Raw genomic sequence first — 20,622 nt, forward strand, 5'->3', positions numbered from 1 at the left:
TCGCACACTCTATTTATTGTGCATTGAATTTTTCCAATCAATTCTAGCTGCCTTCATATACTCACCAACACAATTTATCCATCTCAACTGACTCAACAGGATTTTGGAGGAGACAGTTTCAGAATTCTGCTGCCCTTTGTGTGATGAGATTCTTCTCTTCTCTCTCTCTCCCGCAGCACCCCCCCCCCTCCCCCCAACCCCCACCGAACAGCCGAGCTCTAATTTCTTGTTCTAGTCTCCCCCCAGATGAGAGGAATTAGTTCTTCTCTATTTACCCTATCAAATCCTTCATTTTAACTAGATCACCCGTAATCTTCTATACTCAACTGAAGACTGTACCTTGGGCAAGGAGCAAAAAAAACATATGCAACAGAAATATTTAATTGATAGCATTTTTTAAAGACTTCTATTTAACGTTTATGCCCGAAGTATCTTTCAGGATCCCTCTCTGCAACTCATACACAAAGTGAACTTGGGGAGCACTAAATGTGGTTATCTGGTATTACACACTGTACTGACTACACCATCAAATGTTCTTTGAACTAATAAGTGCTTGGTCTGTTCTGTCACTAAATGGTTAGGAATGATTATTAGGCCTCCAGTTACATTGTTAAAACAAGTTATCATTTTCCCAGTAACAACCTTAGGCTACAGCCATTACAATCATTTCCATTAACTCTTTCCCTTTCAGTTTTTTGGATCCGTTGTCTTTTGGTTTCTTGGAACTGAGCAACTTGCCTTTAACTTTATAGAGGACTGAGATAGCGGCAGTAAACCTGTAGAATTGAATGCCAAGCAGCGGCAGATTTACGTTAGTGCGGACCTGTGTTCAGCTTCATTTTTACATCCTCCCCACCCACCCCCTATCCCGAGACTACTTGCATTGTTAAATTCTTTGATTGGTCTTACAAATACCATTAATGTGATTACTTACTTTTGCTATACATTGTAAATAAATAGTTCTAAAAAAAAATGATTGTGACCAAATCTGTTAACCAAGCTATTCTACTTGTGAGCCTCAGTAAAAAACATCAAAAAACCAGGGCAGCATGGTGGCACAGTGGTTAGCACTGCTGCCTTACAGCACCAGGGACCCAGGTTCAATTCCGGCCTCGGGTGACTGTCTGTGTGGAGTTAGCACATTCTCCCCACATCTGCATAGGTTTCCTCCGGATGCTCCGGTTTACTCCCAAACTCCAAAGATGTGTGGGTTAGGTGGATTGGCCATGCTAAATTGACTAGCATGGGACTAGCAGGGCAAGAATGTGGGGTTATGGGGATAGGGCCTAGGTGAGTTTGCTGTTGGTGCAAACTTGATGGGCCAAATGGCCTCATTCTGCACTGTAGGGATTTTATGATTCTATTCTATGATCTGTGAACTGTTAAAGTCACATGAGGTTTGAATAAATTAACAATTCCTGGAGTGTTAACACTTAAGTGAATTGTTATACGCTGTGCTCCTGTTGCCGAGCCCCTTGTTACTGAGCACTAATAACTTAAAGTTAAAGTTTATTTATTAGTCACAAGTAAGGCTTACATTAACACTGCAATTAAGTTACTGTGAAATTCCCCTAATCGCCACACTCCGGCGCTTGTTCAGGTCAATGCATCTAACCAGCACGTCTTTCAGACTGTGGGAGGAAACCCACGCAGACACGGGAAGAACGTGCAAACTCCACACAGATAGTGACCCAAGCCGGGAATTGAACCCAGGTCCCTGGCGCTGTGAGATAGCAGTGCTAACCACCGTGCCGCCCCACTTTTGACCTCTGCAGGTGTTTGTGGCCAATAGATTTATACTGAGTGTAAAAGGTCATTCACACTTAAATTATTATTGAATACAGTTAAATGTGTTGTACAATCACTTTAACAATACCATTGAATACAGTAAAACCAATTAGGGGATAAATATTCAGTCTGGCTCTCCCATTGTTGCTTATTGTCCAGTGAGTCCTGCTGGAAAGTGCCAAGCGAGACAGGGATTGTGGTGAATGACTTGGTTTACTGCCCAAGTTCAAACATACAATGTAGCCAACTGTTTGAGATGGGGGCTGCTAACATATGGAAGTGTCCACCAACCTCAGTGGACCAGGAGGCAGTGAGCTAAATATGGCAGAAAAAAAATACATTTTTGACCATTTCTCAAATCGGCAGACCTGAACAATGGGCGCACGGTGGCACAATGGTTAGCATTGCTGCCTCACAGTGCCAGGGACCCAGGTTCAATTCCAGCCTTGGGTGAGATTCTTCTGGGTGCTCCAGTTTCCTCCCACATTCCAAACATGTGCTGGTAGGTGGATTGGCTATGCTAATTTGCTGGTTAGTGCCGGGCAGCATGGTGGCACAGTGGCAAGCACTGCTGTTTCACAGTGCCAGGGTCCCGGGTTCAATTCCTGGTTTGGGTCACTGTGTGCGGAGTCTGCACATTCTTCCCGTGTCTTTGTGGGTTTCCTCCAGGTGCTCCGGTTTCCTCCCACAGTCTGAAAGATGTCTGGTTAGGTGAATTGTCCATGTTAAATTCTCCCTCATTGTATCCGAACAGGTGCCGGAGTGTGGCGACTAGAGATTTTCACAGTAACTTAAATCCAGTGTTAATGTAAGCCTACTTGTGACAAATAAATAAATGTTTAGAACATAGAACATAGAAAGCCACAGCACAAATAGGCCCTTCGGCCCACAAGTTGCGCTGATCATATCCCCACCTCTAGGCCTATCTATAGCCCTCAATCCCATTAAATCCCATGTACTCATCCAGAAGTCTCTTAAAAGACCCCAACGAGTTTGCCTCCACCACCACCGACGTCAGCCGATTCCACTCACCCACCACCCTCTGAGTGAAAAACTTACCCCTGACATCTCCTCTGTACCTACCCCCCAGCACCTTAAACCTGTGTCCTCTCGTAGCAACCATTTCAGCCCTTGGAAATAGCCTCTGAGAGTCTACCCTATCCAGACCTCTCAACATCTTGTAAACCTCTATCAGGTCACCTCTCATCCTTCGTCTCTCCAGGGAGAAGAGACCAAGCTCCCTCAACCTATCCTCATAAGGCATGCCCCCCAATCCAGGCAACATCCTTGTAAATCTCCTCTGCACCCTTTCAATGGCTTCAACATCTTTCCTGTAATGAGGTGACCAGAACTGCGCGCAGTACTCCAAGTGGGGTCTAACCAGGGTCCTATAAAGCTGCAGCATTATCTCCCGACTCCTAAACTCAATCCCTCGATTAATGAAGGCTAGTACGCCGTACGCCTTCTTGACCGCATCCTCCACCTGCGAGGCCGATTTAAGAGTCCTATGGACCCGGACCCCAAGGTCCTTCTGATCCTCTACACTGCTAAGAATGGTACCCTTCATATTATACTGCTGCTTCATCCCATTGGATCTGCCAAAATGGATCACCACACACTTATCCGGGTTGAAGTCCATCTGCCACTTCTCCGCCCAGTCTTGCATTCTATCTATGTCTCGCTGCAACTTCTGACATCCCTCCAAACTATCCACAACACCACCTACCTTGGTGTCGTCAGCAAACTTACCAACCCATCCCTCCACTTCCTCATCCAGGTCATTTATGAAAATGACAAACAGCAAGGGTCCCAGAACAGATCCCTGGGGCACTCCACTGGTCACTGACCTCCATGCAGTTTAATAAAGTGTCCCGGGTTAGGGGGATCATCTGGGTAAATACAGGTGTTTCAGGGTTAGGGTCTGGGTGGGATGCTCTGTTGGAGGGTCGGTGCTGACCCTGGGCCAAATGGCCTCCTTCTGCCCTGTAGGGATTCTGATTCTAATTTGACAATACGATGTTGTGTGTCAGAACAGTGAAGAGTCCAGTTCATTTTTGCTCACATTTCTCTAGCTTGTGGGATTTGTTCAGCTATTTATATCCTGGAACAGGCAGAAGTGGTTAAACATAAAATCTAGTAACCGATACTGGTTGAAATTACTTGTTCGGTCAACTTTAGTTCTTTCAACAGCCAAAGGCTATTATGACCATGTTGAACTGGATTCAAAACTCCAAAATGCACAATAGCACCAACATCACTGTACCTCGTAGCCCTTTTTTCTAACCAAATTACCACATGTAAAAGAGGGAGTGAAAGGAACAAAATGCAGATGTCAGTTGTTAAAGTGTGTGCTAATCACACATCCTCTCTGATCATTGACCAATATCCACCACTCCCTGCAGTCCCTACACTGCATTAAAACACAGGTAATCCTCTTGTTAAGGCCAATTTAAGGTTTTAAATGCTGCTGGAAAGGAACTTCAGAGGCCGTATTTAGCCAAATGTTTTGCATGACTTGATACAATGTAAATATAAAACTTCGAAGAACAGTCAACAGGTCCCCTTGTGTGCAATTGTGTCATTCAAATTAGCCACTTGCAGGTTTGGTTCCTGGAGGTAGAGGAACAATCTGTCTATCTCTTCCAAGTAAATTCATATGCAGATCTCCACACTGCCAAACTATCCAACCATGGGGGCACTGCAGCGGAATCTGATTCCGTCTTTCCGATGTTGACATCCTCCTTTCTGGCTTTTGCTGAATGTTGAGTAGGGTACCTGCTCGGTTTTGCCTTCCCCAAAGTACAAACTTAATGCCTTTATCATCCACATAACTCAGTTCGGACCAGGGATCAAATCTGGTACTTCCCTGGTTTCTAGGGGTCAGCTACTCACCAGATGAGCTCATTGGACCACTGTGCAAAGTCTGATAAATGAGCTCTATGCAATATATACATAAAGGAGCACATTCACTCAAGACAGATTCCGTTGGGTATCAGGGGTCAACGTCCAACTTAATCAAAGGCTCATATGCAGCAGGCCTCACTGTCAGTTAAGCGATATTTATGCCACAGCCCATTACAGATCATCTGTCTTCAACTCAGAATGATCCAAATGGAACCTAACTGTCCCATGTCAATGCTTAATAATGTGCTGGTTGTTATTAACTCACCCAGCTAATGCAAGCATTGAGATTTTCCTTTGCACTGGAAGTGGGAGGAGGAGATTATCAACAACTGATTACAGATTCATAGTAAGCATGGATACATGAACCTCCCACTTTTGCACCTTGCTTCAATTTGCTGTTATTCATCCGTAAATGATCAATAAATGAAAACGTTGTTGCTGTATTGCAAACAATGCTGAATCCAAAACACCAGTACTGTTACTATACATGTGAAAATGGAGTTGCTTGTACTTTGAATGTAATTTGCTTAGATCAGAAACCACATCTCTGCATCGTTGCTAATTGCTGGGGACTTGGGTTTATGACCCTGTTCACAGTGGTTTTAAGAGGTAGTTTTCTGCAACAAGGTGTCAGAAATAAATTCAGTGAACACTTTGGATTACAATGCCAGCTAATCTGGTTTTTTTAAAATACATGTCTATGGTGTGTGTTAATGCTAGCATACAAGATCTATTAACTCCTATCAATCCAGAGAGATTTGTCTTGGTTCACATTGCTCATTGCTATGTAACAATGTCTCTGTATCCCGAGACCGCCGCTGGTCCTGATGCTTGTTTTCTGGAAGTGACTTCAGTCAAGATCCTTACTTCTTATTTAATCATGTGCCATAAAGGAACATATCTATGTTTCATGTTATCATATGTAGAGGCCCACTGTTGTGGCATTTTAAGGCCATATTTGTATGTTCTGTGATGTTGATTTATGCAGGCACCTTTTATATGATGGTTAAGCTAATGTTTTATAATGAAATACTTTAAAATGAAAAGTGGCACGAAAGAACAGACATACTGGATCAGTCCCGAACAAGAAGTAATTATTTGACTGGTGTGCGTTGAATTCTGAAACTGTTTTGCACACATCTACCAAATGAATCATGTCCATCAAAATACAAACTTAATTCTTGCCCCAAGCCATCCTGGTAGCTCAGTGTAACGCATCTATCTCGAAGCTCCATGGAAAAAGGAAGTCTTGAATTCACTCTTATCAGTTTACATTAAAGTGAGTTGACCTATGTGTCACATTTGGTCATGGCATCACTGGGTAGAGAAAGGGAAGGTTGATCGTAGTTCCTGCTCATGAAGACTATCCAGCACCCTTACAGTGCAAGTTCTAGTATCCCATCTGAGGAGGGAGTATGCATTTTGTATTCTCTGCTCTATGATGTGGGATGCCCCGCACAATTCTCCTTGCCTTCTGCTGGCTGTACCCCCTAGCAGGTCAACACGGTCAAGAGTAAAGTGGTTTATTAAAACTTTAGAATATTTTTGATCTCCAATATACAAGGGAAATCTCAAACCCCCCAACCTTCCCCTAGACACAGCTTAGAGGGACCGCACCACACTTCAAAAGACATGAAAATCAACATATTGATTTTAATTAGCAGGATGATGGTACAATATACAATGATTATTCAATGCTATTAGTGTACACTGCTGTAGGTTTTGCAGTGCACCCTTGCAGGCAGGTGCACGCACAGTAGGTCATTGTAAGATTTTATTAATCCTGGAACAGCAGGCCAGTTGTTCAGTGCCCTAAATAGCTGCTAATCTGGACTGCAGGTCCTACATATGACTAATTTTCCATGCTTGACAACAACATATTCACCCAGTTACATCTTTAAAACAGAATGAATGGCAGACCCTGTTGAACATGCAGTGGCTGGGAATTCCTGATCACATACAATAGCTAGTGTCAGAATAGTAGCACACACCCAAAGTGTTGGAACCAAGAGTCTACTCCTGGACCAAGGCAAGGTGTGACTGGAACATTGAAAAGTATGCCAGGGAAGATAAGTGCCTCCATCAACATGGGGGAAGGAAGTTAAACAAAATCCTGTGAACCGGTGGGAAACATTCAGGTTAGTCCGTTGAATGTGAATCAATCTGGTGTCATTTATTTTTCCAATTTTAAAAAAACCTGTTCAACGTGAAGTAAACCAATGTTTAAAGATTAATCTGAATGTGCCATTTGCCAAAAAGGTACCGAGCTAAAATTCAACATTTTCCGGAGACCTTGGCTTCAGACCCCCCACCTCTCTCCAAAAGCTGGGCACAAGTTCACGCAAGAGGAGCGGGGGCAACATTTGTAAAAAGATAATAAAATTCTAATTGTACATCCTGTTCCCCTGTTGCAATGCTACATAGAGTTCACACTAACATATTACAATAGAATTAGTGATTATACACAGTGATGTGTAGGGAAGCAGGCACAGCTTCACATTAGGTCCTTGAATTAGAATACAATACATCTCAAAGATCACATTCTTAAATCCATTCACAAAGTATCATCATTAGGAAAGTTCCCCTTCCTCCTTCTGTTTATTCTGCGTGGTCTTTGCAATCCTTGGAATCACAACTCTTCATTAAAAAAAGCCATCAAGAGTCACTTACTAATCCCATGAAACACCCACACTCTGGTTTCCAATGAAAACAATGGCATTCTAAATGTAGCTAATCATTTCTCAACAGTCGACTTCTGACTGCCCCTTGCAGGCAAACGTAGCCATTAAAAATAACTGATGCTATAATTACAAAATATAAATCTCCAGATGTTAACATCGCAGTGAAAGATTTAGTCGCTTGCCAATATTTCTCAGCCCAGTTAAAATATACCGCAACTAAATTTTTTATGTTCAATTATTAACTGTAAACTGCAACTTGGAAATCAATCTTTTGAGCCACTGGAGCTTCTAAACTTCTTTTGAGAACCAAAGAAAGTATTACCGATCCACACAGCGGCTGACCGAGCCCACATTTAGAACTGTTGACCTCAGCCTTTCGACAAGGCCTGTTTTATGAGGCCATGAATGGCCATTAAAGCCATTCAAAACCACTTGAACTCAAGTCTGTACTTTTCTTCCTTGCTCCAGCTGTTTAGGCTCCTTTTGAACTCAGGAGTCGGATTCTGCAGAGTTCAGCAGCAATTTCCTGAATGCAAAGTGTGCACCTCATTCCTTCAGCCTGTGTTACATCTGCACATTCCGGGCGTCTGAGATGTGGTCACAAGAGTTTTCAGATTCAGGCCTCAGGTAACAGAGCAGAGGCAACCCTCAATCTTGGACCTAGTATTTAAGTGATGTCATCCAGGCAGCAATAATTAATGCTTCTGGAACATGCTTGAAGCGTGTGACCACCAGCATGTTTCAACTCATCCGATTCACTTCATGCAAAGCAAGAAATGGCAGAGTTCATATTCTTTAGGGATTCATATTCCTCTCCTCCTGTGTGAAGAATTTTGGGATGTGCTGTGCTGCACTTCCACAGCTTTTGGCCTCTTAGATAATTATTATTACTGGGTGACCTGAGGCAATCTACCGACTAGTCTATATCTGGGGGAAAAAAGGGGCGAGAGGTATCATTGCCAAGCCTAATTCCCTCTCCAACCATAATCCAGACTCACATACTTCCAACAGCAGCTTGTTGGATAGCACCCAGGAATCCCAATATTAGACATTATTTCCCTCCTAACACAGGGTTTTTGGATTGTGGTGCCCTATCAGTCCCTAGGCTGAGATCAGGTCATTCAGCACAGACTGTGGGTTGCACTCAGATTTTCTGGATTGTGTGGTTTACAGCTGTGCCTGTGGCTTCACCCTAGCTATAGTGCATTCTTTTTTATTCTAAAAGGAGCAGTCTACCATAATCCTAAATGTAATCTAAAAAAAAATCACTCACTTTGTGTGTTGTAAAAGTAACATTCATAATATTATACTCCTTATTCTTTCAAGGTAATTGTGCAATAAGTCACAGAAGTAACCTCATGACTTCATTGTTATTATAGTGATAGTTTAGGGGGCAGGGGGCTGGCATCATTTTGCAACACCTCATTCCAGGATCATCACCACATTATATTAGGTCTGTATGGGCCAAGGGTTAAGACAAACTCAAACAAGTTGAATGTATTGATGAATTCAAGGTGCACGCAACCAGGCATTATGAATTTTTCTTGCAAGACAAAATTACAGCCATCAATTTTAAACTTAGGGTTCATATGAAACACAATTGCTTAACAAACAGGAGCATGTCTCTGTCATTCATCGGACTTACTTCTGGGCATTCAGAAAGGTATCGTCAGCTCAGCAGCATTATTGCTCAATGCAAGCTCCTATCCCTCTCAAAGACTGATTGAAATTGTGTCAATATTTACTGCTAAATCTAAACAGTATTAATTTTGACTTGTCTGGGATCCCTTCAGCCACAGGCCACCATGGTGTGTCCCTTGGTGCATACAGCTAGTTAGCAAGGATTGTATTCCTTGCCAGATAGATTTATTGAAGCAAGTTGATCGGTGCACAAATGTCCATGTTCATGTGAAGCATCTCAGTTTTCCACTCATTTCAATTGGGTCTGAAGTGATAACTTTCGGTGTTTTGCTAATATGACGGCAGCACTAGTGTACAGCTTATTGCAAGCTCCACATTCCCCTGAATGTTTCTGTTTGAAATATTGAGCCTAGCCATCATCAGTCTCCCTAAGTTTAAGACTTATCGAGATAGCCACATGAATGGAGTGGGAATGGAGGGATACAAAAGAATGGTCTAGTTTGGACCAGGGAGCGGCACGGGCTTGGAGGGCCAAAGGGCCTGTTCCTGTGCTGTATTGTTCTTTGTCTTATTCCTCCCTAGGCAGGACCCTCAGAATCGAGGATGATTTGTTTCCACTCCAATTCGATGGGTTCTGAGATTGGCTGGTAAATTGGAAAAGTGCTGATCATAGTTGATGGGGTGATGTGTTCCGCTGTGGGAGCTGGTTGAAAGAGGATCTTAGTTTTCCCGGTATTTATTCGTAGAGTTTTACAGCACTTTGGCCCATCGTGTCTGCACTGACCATGAAGTACCTCTCTATTCTAATCCCATTTTCCAGCAGTTGGCCTGTAGCCTTGTATGCTATGGCATTTCAAGTTCTCATCTAAATGCTTCTTAAATGTTGTAAGGGTTCCAGCCACTACCACCCTGTCAGGCAGTGAGTTCCAGATTTCCACTACCCTCTGAGTGAAACTTTTTCCTCAGATCTCCTCCAAATCTCCTGCCCCTTACCTTAAATCCGTATCTCCCGGTTAAGGGGAAAAGTTCCTTCCTTTCTACCCTATCTATGTCCCTCATAATTTTGTACACCTCAATCAGGTCCCTCCTCAGCTTTCTCTGCTCTAAGGAAAACAACCCCAGACTAACCAGCCTCTCTACATAGCTGAAACGCCCAGGCGGTATCCTGGTGAATCTCCTTTGCACCCTTTCTAGTGCAACCACATCCTTCCTACAGTGTGGCAACCAGAACTGCACACAATACTCTAGCTGTGGTCTAACAAGCGTTTTATACAGTTCCATCATAACCTCTCTGCTCTTATATTCTATGCCTTGACTAATAAAGGCAAGCATCCCATGTGCCTTCTTAACCACCTCATTTACCTGTCCCTGGCCTTCAGGAATCTTTTGACATGCACCGACCTCAAGGTCCCTTTGGTCCTCTGTACTTCCTAGCATCCTACCACTCATTGTGACAAAGGGTCATCCAGACTCAAAACGCTGGCTCTATTATCTCGGATGTGGAGTTGCCGGCGTTGGACTGGGGTAGACACAGTAAGAAGTCTCACAACACCAGGTTAAAGTCCAACAGGTTTATTTGGTACTCTCTCTCCACAGATGCAGTCAGACCTGCAGAGATTTTTCAGCATTTTCTGTTCTTGATTCATTGTGTATTTCCTAGCTTTGTTAGTCTTCCCAAAATGCAACACCTCATACTTTTCAGGGTTAAATTCCATTTGCCACCATTCTGCCCATCTGACGAGCTCATCTGTATCATCCTGAAAGGCCCATTTTCTCGTACGCTTGAGAGAGAGAGGGAGGGTCTGGAGCACAGTTTGAGTCAGAACGCACAGGAACCCAACGTGAAGAAGGATCATTATCAGCTTTGAGAATGTATCAGTGCCAGGATCCCAGTCTGGCCATATCAAATGCCTAGGCTGAGTGGACACACACACACACCTTGGATTTACTAAATGTGTGGTAAAGGGATTTGAGGCCAGTCTTTAACGATTCCTATGCAAAAAATCATCGTGGGCTGTATTAAAACTGAAGGCTGTGTGTGAGGTCGGTTTGAAAGTTCATCTCGGATTTAAACAGTTTGGAATTACAGTTCTGTATCGGTGACCAATGAGGAAAATGTCTCTTTAACCCCGGGTCCGTTCCAGTCTGTCAAGAGCACTGCTGGGAGATGGGATTCGGTGACCAGTCAGGGAGGATTATGAAAAGTTGCTGCTATTTAAACTGTTGACTCCTCTCCATACCCGGAGTTACAGTTTTTCTAGCTGTGAGGGAGTGTGGTGGGACTTGTCGTGAATGGGGAGATTACACATTGATTGTCTGCTATACTCCCTAGCGCTAGCACATTTTGAAGCATGATCTTTCACACACTGTAACCAAAGCTGATCTCCTGATCCGGCGGCCCCTCTCGGCTTGCGTGTCTGATCCTGCCATCACAAATAGAGTCACCACAAAACCCTGCCTTGCAGAAGCTCTGCATGCACACAGCCACTCACACCGACTCTCAAATCATTCCCAGTCCAGACAGAGAGACTGAGTGAACCTCACCAAACCAGAGTTTACACTGAGACCAGATTGGCTTTCTCAAACTTCTCTATTCAGAAGAACAGAGACAAACGGGGGTAAAAACTGCAAATCCCACCCCCTCATTTCTACTTGGCCAACTCTATCAATGACATGTTTTACTCCGCGGTATTTCCCAGCCAAATGGCATCAACGTTTTAAAAGGTGGAACTGGAAGATGGATAAAACTTCACTTCAAACAAGGAAAAGAACATCTCACATCCGGCTTTAGCACAAGCGGCTCTTTAACCGCACAGTTTAACAAAACAATTCTGTTGGAAAATGTTATTGTCATTTCACAATAGGTTTAGCACCATTTTCCACATGTTTCCCTCTTGGTTCTGCCTTGTTGTTTGCTTCAAGCTGTTTTCGGACACAGTCCGCTCTCTCCAAATGCTGTGTTTTCAAATCTCACCCCGGGACACGGTCCAAGTCCCCAGCCCAACTCCTAAACCCTCAGCGCCCCTGCAAACACAGGGAGGTGGGGAAGGAAGGAAGGAAGGAAAGAGGGAGAGGGGAGTGGCCAATGGCCACAAAACAGTCTGTGAAAAGGCCGAACGGCGGGAGCTGGGAAAGCAGCGCGAACTCTGAATAACAGAACGGACTGAGACCGGGAGGGAAGCCTGGAAACACACACACATTCTCTCTCTCTCTTTGTCACACACACACATACACTCGCTCACACACACAATTCATAACCTCATTCTCTCACACATATTCTCACACACACACTCACACATTCATGCCCCCTCTCTATCACTTTCATACACACGCACACACACCTTCATATCCTCATCACTCTCACACTCATATCCCCCAGACATACACCCCACACACAAACACATATATTAGCACACATTCACACAGTCACCCACATGTACCCTCACACGCACAAATTCCTGGGTAATCCATCCTTGGATAGACTAATTCAACATTCAGTCAACTCGGATCTAAATGTTAGATACTGAGGTTAGACTGGAATGATACTCAACACAGAGAACAGGTTCAGGTAGTTGTGTTAATGCTCCTGTTAATTGGGGGGGGGGGGGCGAGAGAGAAAACACTTAAACTGTTACTCATCCTTGTGGCTGCGGGATGAGGGTTAGTGGATATCCAAAATAGAACATAACATGATTTTTTTTCAAGAGCACGTGATCGCAATCCCAAAGCAAAACAGAAAACATTCCCGAAGCGATGGAACAACCCGGATCACTCAGCTCCACATCTCAAAGCAGCCTTGCCCCAAAACTTTCCCCCAAACCAAAGCCCACTCGAGGAGCCCAGTGCTCAGGGCAAGAGCCATCTGTTAGCTCACACAGCTCAGCACTGCGAGTGCAGACAAGCAAAGAGTACCAACTGGCGTCAGGAATGAGGTTGAAACAGGGGAAAGGGTCATGAGAAGGGGGCGCCAAGTCAAATTCACATTCCGGATCACACATCCCGGAGATCAGCAAGGACATGCTGCTTACACCCTGCAGACTGGTTAGATACACACAGGGGGCTGTGCAGCAGCATTGCACTCACTCACTCCCCATCCCACCCCTGCACACATCTGGGTATTTAGGAAGATTGTTGAGAAGCCTCCACTTACGCACTGTTTCCTGCCTGGGATCCAGGGCGTTCACGGCGGCACCGATGTCGCTGATCTTCCTCTGGATGCCACACAGGCGGCGGTGCACGCCCAGCACTTCATCCTCTATGTCCTGGAAGAGCCCGCAGGCATGCTTGGCCAGGTGGGCGAGCTGCCGGAGGGTCTGGGCCAGCGTGTAGTTACTGACAGCGGGCAGCTCCTCAAAGCCCGTGCCCCGCTCAGTCGAGCCGTAGCGAGAGAGGATCAGCGGCTCACAGATGCGCTTGGGAAAAGGCATTCCTCTTCAAATAAAGCAGCAAGTTCAATGGGAATCAATCAAAGCCTCGGCTGAAAGTTTCCCTTCGATCCTCCCCCTCTCTCTCCCCCCCAGCAGCAACAGCACTTTTCACAGCAACGCCGGGAATTCAGTGATAAGATCCATTGCCCCCACTCGGCTCTGACCCTCAGTGAGAGCAGCCCAAGCTCTCTCCGTCTTTGCGCTCATCAGTTGCCTTTTGGTGCCTTTTTTTTAAGAAGAGGTTTTAAATGTTGCGAGGAACACGTGGAGCGGATCATCTGGATCTGGAGTCGGGTGATTCCAGCTCTGTTTCTCCCCTGCTACAACACCACCTTCTGGTCTATCCTCAGAGACATCCATAGACACAGCTGAACACAGGGAAACATGCAATGTGTCAGCGCTGGCTCAGTTGGCAAACTGGTCACATCGCACTGTGGGAGCTTGCTGTCCTCAAATTGGCTGTCGCCACGCCTACATTACAACCTCAAAGTACTTCATTGGCTGTAAAGAGTGTTAGGACGCCACGAACGGTGCTATCTAAATGCAAGTCTTTGCTTAATGTAAGGATAAAGCATTGAATATGTCTTTGAATTTGATTTATTATTGTCGCATGTAATGGGATAGAGTGAAAAGTATTGTTTCTTGCACACAACATACAGTTCATAGAGTACATAAGAGAGAAGGAAAGGAGAGGGTGCAGAATGTAGTGTTACAGTCATTTGATTTGATTTATTATTGTCACATGTATTAGTATACAGTGAAAAGTATTGTTTCTTGCACGCTATAAGACAAAGCATACCATTCATAGAGAAGGAAACAAGAGTACAGAATGTAGCTAGGGTGCAGAGAAAGATCAACTTAATATAAGGTAGGTCCATTCAAAAGTCTGATGGCAGCAGGGAAGAAGCTGTTCTTGAGTCAGTTGGTGCGTGATTTCAGACTTTTGTATCTTTTTCCCGACGGAAGAAGTGGGCATGTCCGGGGTACGTGGGGTCCTTGATTATGCTGACTGTTCTTCCAACCTCAAAAGTGCTTCATTGGCTGTAAAGAGCGTAAGCGCCATTCGTGGTGTCCTATCTAAATACAAGTCTTGCTTAATGTAAGGGTAAAGCATGTGAATATGTCATTTGCAATGGTTTCTCCTCCTCTTATCACCCTATCTTTAACTGCAACACTATATTCTGCACCCCCTCCTTTCCTTCTCCCCAACTCTATGAAAGGTATGTTTTTGTCTGTATAGCACACAAGAAACAATACTTTTCATTGTATCCTAATAGATCAGACAAGAATAAATCAGATCAAATCAAATATCAGAAGTCAGCTCCGAGATGTTCCAACCTGCTATAATCACAGGAGGAAGAGGATTGGGCCCTTCAATCCTCTTTGTATAGCACCATCTGATTGGATAATGGTTGAGCCATTACCCATTTACCCAGCTCTGGACAAGGCTCTATACAAACGAAGCATCATCATCTAACTTTCAAATGTGTCACACATGGATAAACTGGTTCACTAATGTCCTTTAGGGAAGGAAATCTGTCATCCTTAGCCGATAAGTGACTCCAGAGCCATAGCAGTGTGGGTAACTCTCAACTGCCTTCCAAGGGCAACTAGGGATGGGCAATAAATGCTGGCCAGCCAGCAACGCCCATATTCCACACCAATGAATTTAAAAAAAGACAGATTATGAAAGGTGGGGTTTAGCGTCAATCAATGAGCAGGGAAGGGCGTGGAATCAGTGCTGATGATATGGAGTCTGTTTAAGATTATGAAGGGAATAGATAAGATAGAAGCAGGGAAGTTGTTTCCACTGGCAGGTGAAACTAGAACTAGGGGGCATGGCCTCAAAATAAGGGGGAGCAGATTTAGGACTGAGTTGAGGAGGAACTTCTTCACACAAAGGGTTATGAATCTGTGGAATTCCCTGCCCAGTGAAGCAGTTGAGGCTACCTCATTGAATGCTTTTAAGGCAAGGATAAATAAATTTTTGAACAGTAAAGGAATTAAGGGCTATGATGAGTGGGCAGGTAAGTGGAGCTGAGTCCACAAAAAGATCAGCCATGATCTTATTGACTGACGGAGCAGGCTCGAGAAGCCAGATGGCCTACTCCTGCTCCTAGTTCTTATGTTCTTATGCAGCTGCCCTCATTGAACTCCATTCGCCATAGCTTTGCCCATTCACTTCCTGCACCTATCTGCACTATGTACTGTCCCTTCCAACTCAGTATCAACCAACTCCCTATTCCCATTAAATCGCAAAAAGTGGAAATCCTGGAGAATACTAATTGCCATATCCTGTCAATCAGAATGCCTACACTTTAAACCCACTCTCATACAATCCCTACAGTGCAGAAGGAGGTCATTCAGCCCATCGAGTCTGCACTGACAACAATCCCACCCAGGCCCTAGTCCCGAAACCCCACATATTTACCCTGCTAATCCTTCAAAGGGACACTAAGGGGCAATTTAGCATAGCTAAATCAACTTAACTTACACATCTTTGGACTGTGGGAAGAAACTGGAGCACCCGGAGGAAACCCACGCAGACACAGGGAGAATGTGCAAACTCCGCACAGACAGTGACTCAAGCCAGGAATCAAACCCAGGTCCATGGAGTTATGAGGCAGCAGTGCTAACACTGTGTTACCGTGTTGTCCATACATTCTCTTACCTTCCAATTTCCAATCAAAATACAAGGCCACCTCCAATTCTTTATTTTCTAACTTTTGCTTATAACTTTTATTGGGAACTTTATTGAATGTCTTCTGGAAATCCACATCTTTGGATCTACCTTATTAAGACCTTCCATTTTTGTCACATTTTCTCTATTTTGCCTGTCAGTTAGGTACCCACAAACATAAGCTTAGTTTTCAGATATATATAACAGATACCCAGACTTATCACTCCCCGACTGTCGCTCCTTCAATTATTGTTCTTATTGTCCAACATTAACCACCGGCCTTTATCAAAAACTGAATTTGAGCTTCATTCCCAAGCCCCATTTAAGTTCAACCTGATGGAACAACACTTTCCAAACATTTTCTCTCTTTCCCCACCTTACTCCCACTGCTGCTCACCTCATTTCCAAACTCAAAGTTGCCTTCTCATTGGACTTCTGAACTCTACCTGTACAAATGATCAGAATTCCACAACTTGCATGCTGTCCCACATAAAACTACACTTGCCTATCATGTCCATCCTTACAGATAACCACTCTCTCTCTCTTCCACCACTTCAGAGAATCATGCAAAGATCCTCATCCTTGTCAGCTAATTTAGTGGCCTCACCCTATTGCACCTCAGTAGCTTTCTTCAGTTAGTTGGTCTTCCAACTTTTGAGTACGGCTTCTATTCCCCTACTCATTATTAATGACAGGACCACCAGTCACCTTGCCCCTAGCTCAGTTGACTGCATGACTGGTTCATGATGGGGAGTGACGCCAACAGCACGGGTTTGATTCCCATACCGGCTGAGGTTATTCATGAAGGCGCTGCCTTCTCAAACTTATCCCTCGCTTGAGATATGGTGATCCTTAGGTTAAATCACCACCAGTCAGCTCTCCCCCTCAAAGGGAAGAGCAGCTTATGGTCATTTGGGACTATAGCGACTTTACCTTTATATTACAGATTTACCCCCTTTATTATTTCTTCCTACCTTCAAATTTTCTGAACCTACTGCTTCAACTGCATTTTCAATCGCCTCTCCTATCCTTCCTCCCGCTTGAGTCAGACACTCAGTAATGAAGCGCAAAGGAATGTTTCACTAAACTAAAATTACTATGTACATTTTAAGTTGTTGCAGTTTTAAAGTTTTTGAATTGCTTTGCAGACACCAACTTCCTTATTGACAACCCTTCTTTTCCGTGATCTGTGAAAAGTAATTCAACCGGTTTGATAAAATTCAAATGAAGTTCCTCCCTGAACAAGTCTTTGAACAACCGGATCAATCAGTTCTGATTTTCTCTGACATCTCCATTCCTTTACTGAGTCAGCTGACTCAAGTGGAGAGTACTGTATTATTGTGGGGGTAACACACATCATTCACTACTTTGCCCAATGGCCATGACTATCTACTGGAACCTGAAAAATTGTTAATTAAGGAAACCACTCAAGGACTTGGAACTCGTGTGGCACAGTGGGTAGTGTCCCTGCCTCTAAGCCAGAAGCTCCAGGTTCAAATCCCAAGCCAGGACTCAATGGCCAAGGAAAGCATTTTCATAACATGGTCAAACATGTTGAGTGTCAACCTGCAAAAGCCTTCCAACACACACCACTGGCAGGTGGTAAGAGTGGGAGAGACTCCTGGTCAGCCATGCTTGATGTGGAGTGATGTCCCTCAAGCCAAAAATCTCTGGCAACAGACTAGTTACCTGTTCTGGGAAAATCTAGCTATGGAAACAGACAAAGTCTGCTAGGTGTGGGAAGAGAAACAACAATCTTTGCTATATTAAGGTTATAGGGGAGTCGATTCCTGCCTCATCCAATATTTCAACTTCCAATATCAAATCAGAGCAGGGGGTTCAGACATGTTGTTCCCTTGCCCAAAGACACTGAGGCTATTTGTAACTCACCAATGCCCAGCTAAAATCCTAAAAGCAGTGAATAAACCTGGCAACTTCATAGTCTGCACTTATTAATTGAACCATAGTGAGAGTTTGCTTGCTCCATTCCAAAAGGATAATTACTCTTATTGTAAAGCCAATGCTTATCCTCAAGGACCTAATGGATTCAAGCAATATCCTAATCAGAAAGGGAAAGACCAACAGGTTAGATAACTTAAAAAGAGGCTAACATTCCTGGAAGACCTTTTGATAACTGACTTTCTTTGGAAAGTTAACTATAAGGAGCAGCTACAACCAGAACACAGTATCTAGCATTTTGGGAATTCAATTAGATATTCTGCAGGTCAATGGATGGACTCTAGAGTAGTTCAAAGTGGATAATACTGCTTGAAGAAATGCAAACGGCCCTGTGTGGTAATGCATGTGTTCTCCATCAACAAGACCTTTAGGCCCACTTTCACCTTTATAACATCATCCGTCTCTGTCTTTGCTTCAACTCATCCACTGTTGAAACCCATACAAAACTTTGCTTTCACTTGATGCCTTTCTGACCAGCCTCCCATCTTGAAACCTTTGTAAATGTGAATTCATCCCAAACCCAGCTGCCTCTGTCCTAACTCACACCAAGTCCCATTCACCCATCAGCCCTGTGCTTGCTGAGGTACATTGGCTCTCAGTTTGGTGACACCTAAGACATTGTCAGCAAGTCTTACATTGTTTTCAGCTTTGTGTGTCATAAGGCAAAACCTCACCCTGGAGTTCAAGTCTCTCTCTTTCTCTGTACATCTCCAGCCTTGCAGTCTTCTGAGATCTCCAATTCTGGCCTCCTTCCCACCTCTGGTTTTCATGGCCCTGCTAGCAGTGGCCAAGTCTTCCTCCACTTGGAAATTCCTTCCTAAAACCTCTCTACCTTTCTCTCTCCTCTTTCAAAAATGCTCCTCCTCAACATCTCCGTCAAGACTGTGGTGGTGGGCTCTAACACCTCCGGATGTGTCTTGCTGCCAAGTTTTTGTTTTGAGAGTTCTTTCTGGGAAGTGCTTTTGGGCCATTTCACTTCCTTTCAGGCCCTAGTTAGAGTTGATGATGAAAATGAAACAAAGACTTGCCTTTATATTGGACCTTTCACTTCTGTCAAACCTCCCAGAGCTCTTCACAGAGTAATCATAGAATCCGCACAGTGCTACATTTGGCACCAACTCACTCTCAGAGCATTTTACCTCGGCCCCAGCCTGTAACCTCACATATTTTTGAAGATGTAACTAGACACGTAGACGAGGGAAGAGCGGTAGATGTAGTTTATATGAATTTCAGCAAGGCGTTTGATAAGATGCCCCATGCAAGGCTCATTGAGAAAGTGAAGGGGCATGGGGTACAAGGGGACATTGCTTTGTGGATTCAGAACTGGCTTGCCCACAGAAGGCAAAGAGTGGTTGTAGATGGGTCTTTTTCAGCATGGAGGTCGGTCACCAGTGGAGTGCCCCAGGGATCTGTTCTGGGACCCTTGCTCTTTGTGATTTTTATAAATGACCTGGATGAGGAAGTGGAAGGATGGGTTGGCAAGTTTGCTGATGACACAAAGGTTGGTGGTGTTGTGGATAGTGTAGAGGGATGTCAGCAGTTGCAATGAGACATAGATAAGATGCAAGACTGGGCGGAGAAGTGGCAGATGGACTTCAACCCAGATAAGTGTGTGGTGGTTCATTTTGGCAGGTCAAATAGGATGAAAGAATATAATATGAAGGGTAAGATGCTTGGCAGCGTGGAAGATCAGAAGGATTTTGGGGTCCGGGTTCATAGGACCCTCAAAGCAGCATCGCAGGTAGAGGCTGTGGTTAAGAAGGCGTATGGAATACTGACCTTCATCAATAGAGGAATTGAGTTTAGAAATCAGGAGATAATGCTGCAGCTGTATAGGACCCTGGTCAGACCCCACCTGGAGTACTGTGCCCAGTTCTGGTTGCTTCATTACAGAAAGGATGTGGAAGCCATAGAAAGGGTGCAGAGGAGATTTACAAGGATGTTGCCTGGATTAGGTGGCATGCCTTATGAGGATAGGTTGAGAGAGCTAGGTCTTTTCTCCTTGGAGAGGCGAAGGATGAGAGGTGACCTGATAGAGGTGTATAAGATGTTGAGGGGTATTGATAGAGTGGATTCTCAGAGGCTTTTACCCAGGGCTGAAATGGTTGCCACAAGAGGTCACAGGTTTAGGGTGCTGGGGAGTAGGTACAGAGGAGATGTTAGGGGTACGTTTTTCACTCAGAGGGTGGTGGGTGCGTGGAATCGGCTGCCGGTAGTGGTGGTGGAGGCGGATTCGATAGGGTCTTTTAAGAGACTTTTGGATAAGTTCATGGAAGTTAGTAAGATAGAGGGTTATAGGTAAGCCTAGTAGATAGGGACATGTTTGGCGCAACCTGTGGGCCGAAGGGCCTGTTTGTGCTGTAGCTTTTCTATGTTCTATGTTCTATTTATCTCCCTAATCTACACCTTGTGACACTAAGGGGTAATTTACCATGGCCAACCCACCTAACCTGCACATCTTTGGAGTGTGGGCGGAAACCCACGCAGACACAAAGAGAATGTGCGCACTCCACACGGACAGTGATCAATCCGGGAATTGAAC

General features: G+C 44.4%; 1 protein-coding gene across 1 annotated transcript in view; it reads right to left on the reverse strand.

The window, feature by feature from the left end:
- Nucleotides 1–13,527, reverse strand: part of LOC144506368 (actin remodeling regulator NHS-like) — a 529,732-nt gene extending 516,205 nt beyond the window's left edge. The window contains exon 1 of the mRNA XM_078232382.1: nucleotides 13,165–13,527. Coding sequence (XP_078088508.1) covers nucleotides 13,165–13,441 — 277 coding nt within the window. The 5' untranslated portion in view covers nucleotides 13,442–13,527. The remainder of the gene's footprint in view (nucleotides 1–13,164) is intronic.
- Nucleotides 13,528–20,622: the final 7,095 nt, after the last annotated feature.

The sequence above is a fragment of the Mustelus asterias genome, chromosome 17, assembly GCF_964213995.1.
Source record: "Mustelus asterias chromosome 17, sMusAst1.hap1.1, whole genome shotgun sequence".
Classification (NCBI taxonomy): Eukaryota; Metazoa; Chordata; class Chondrichthyes; order Carcharhiniformes; family Triakidae; genus Mustelus; species Mustelus asterias.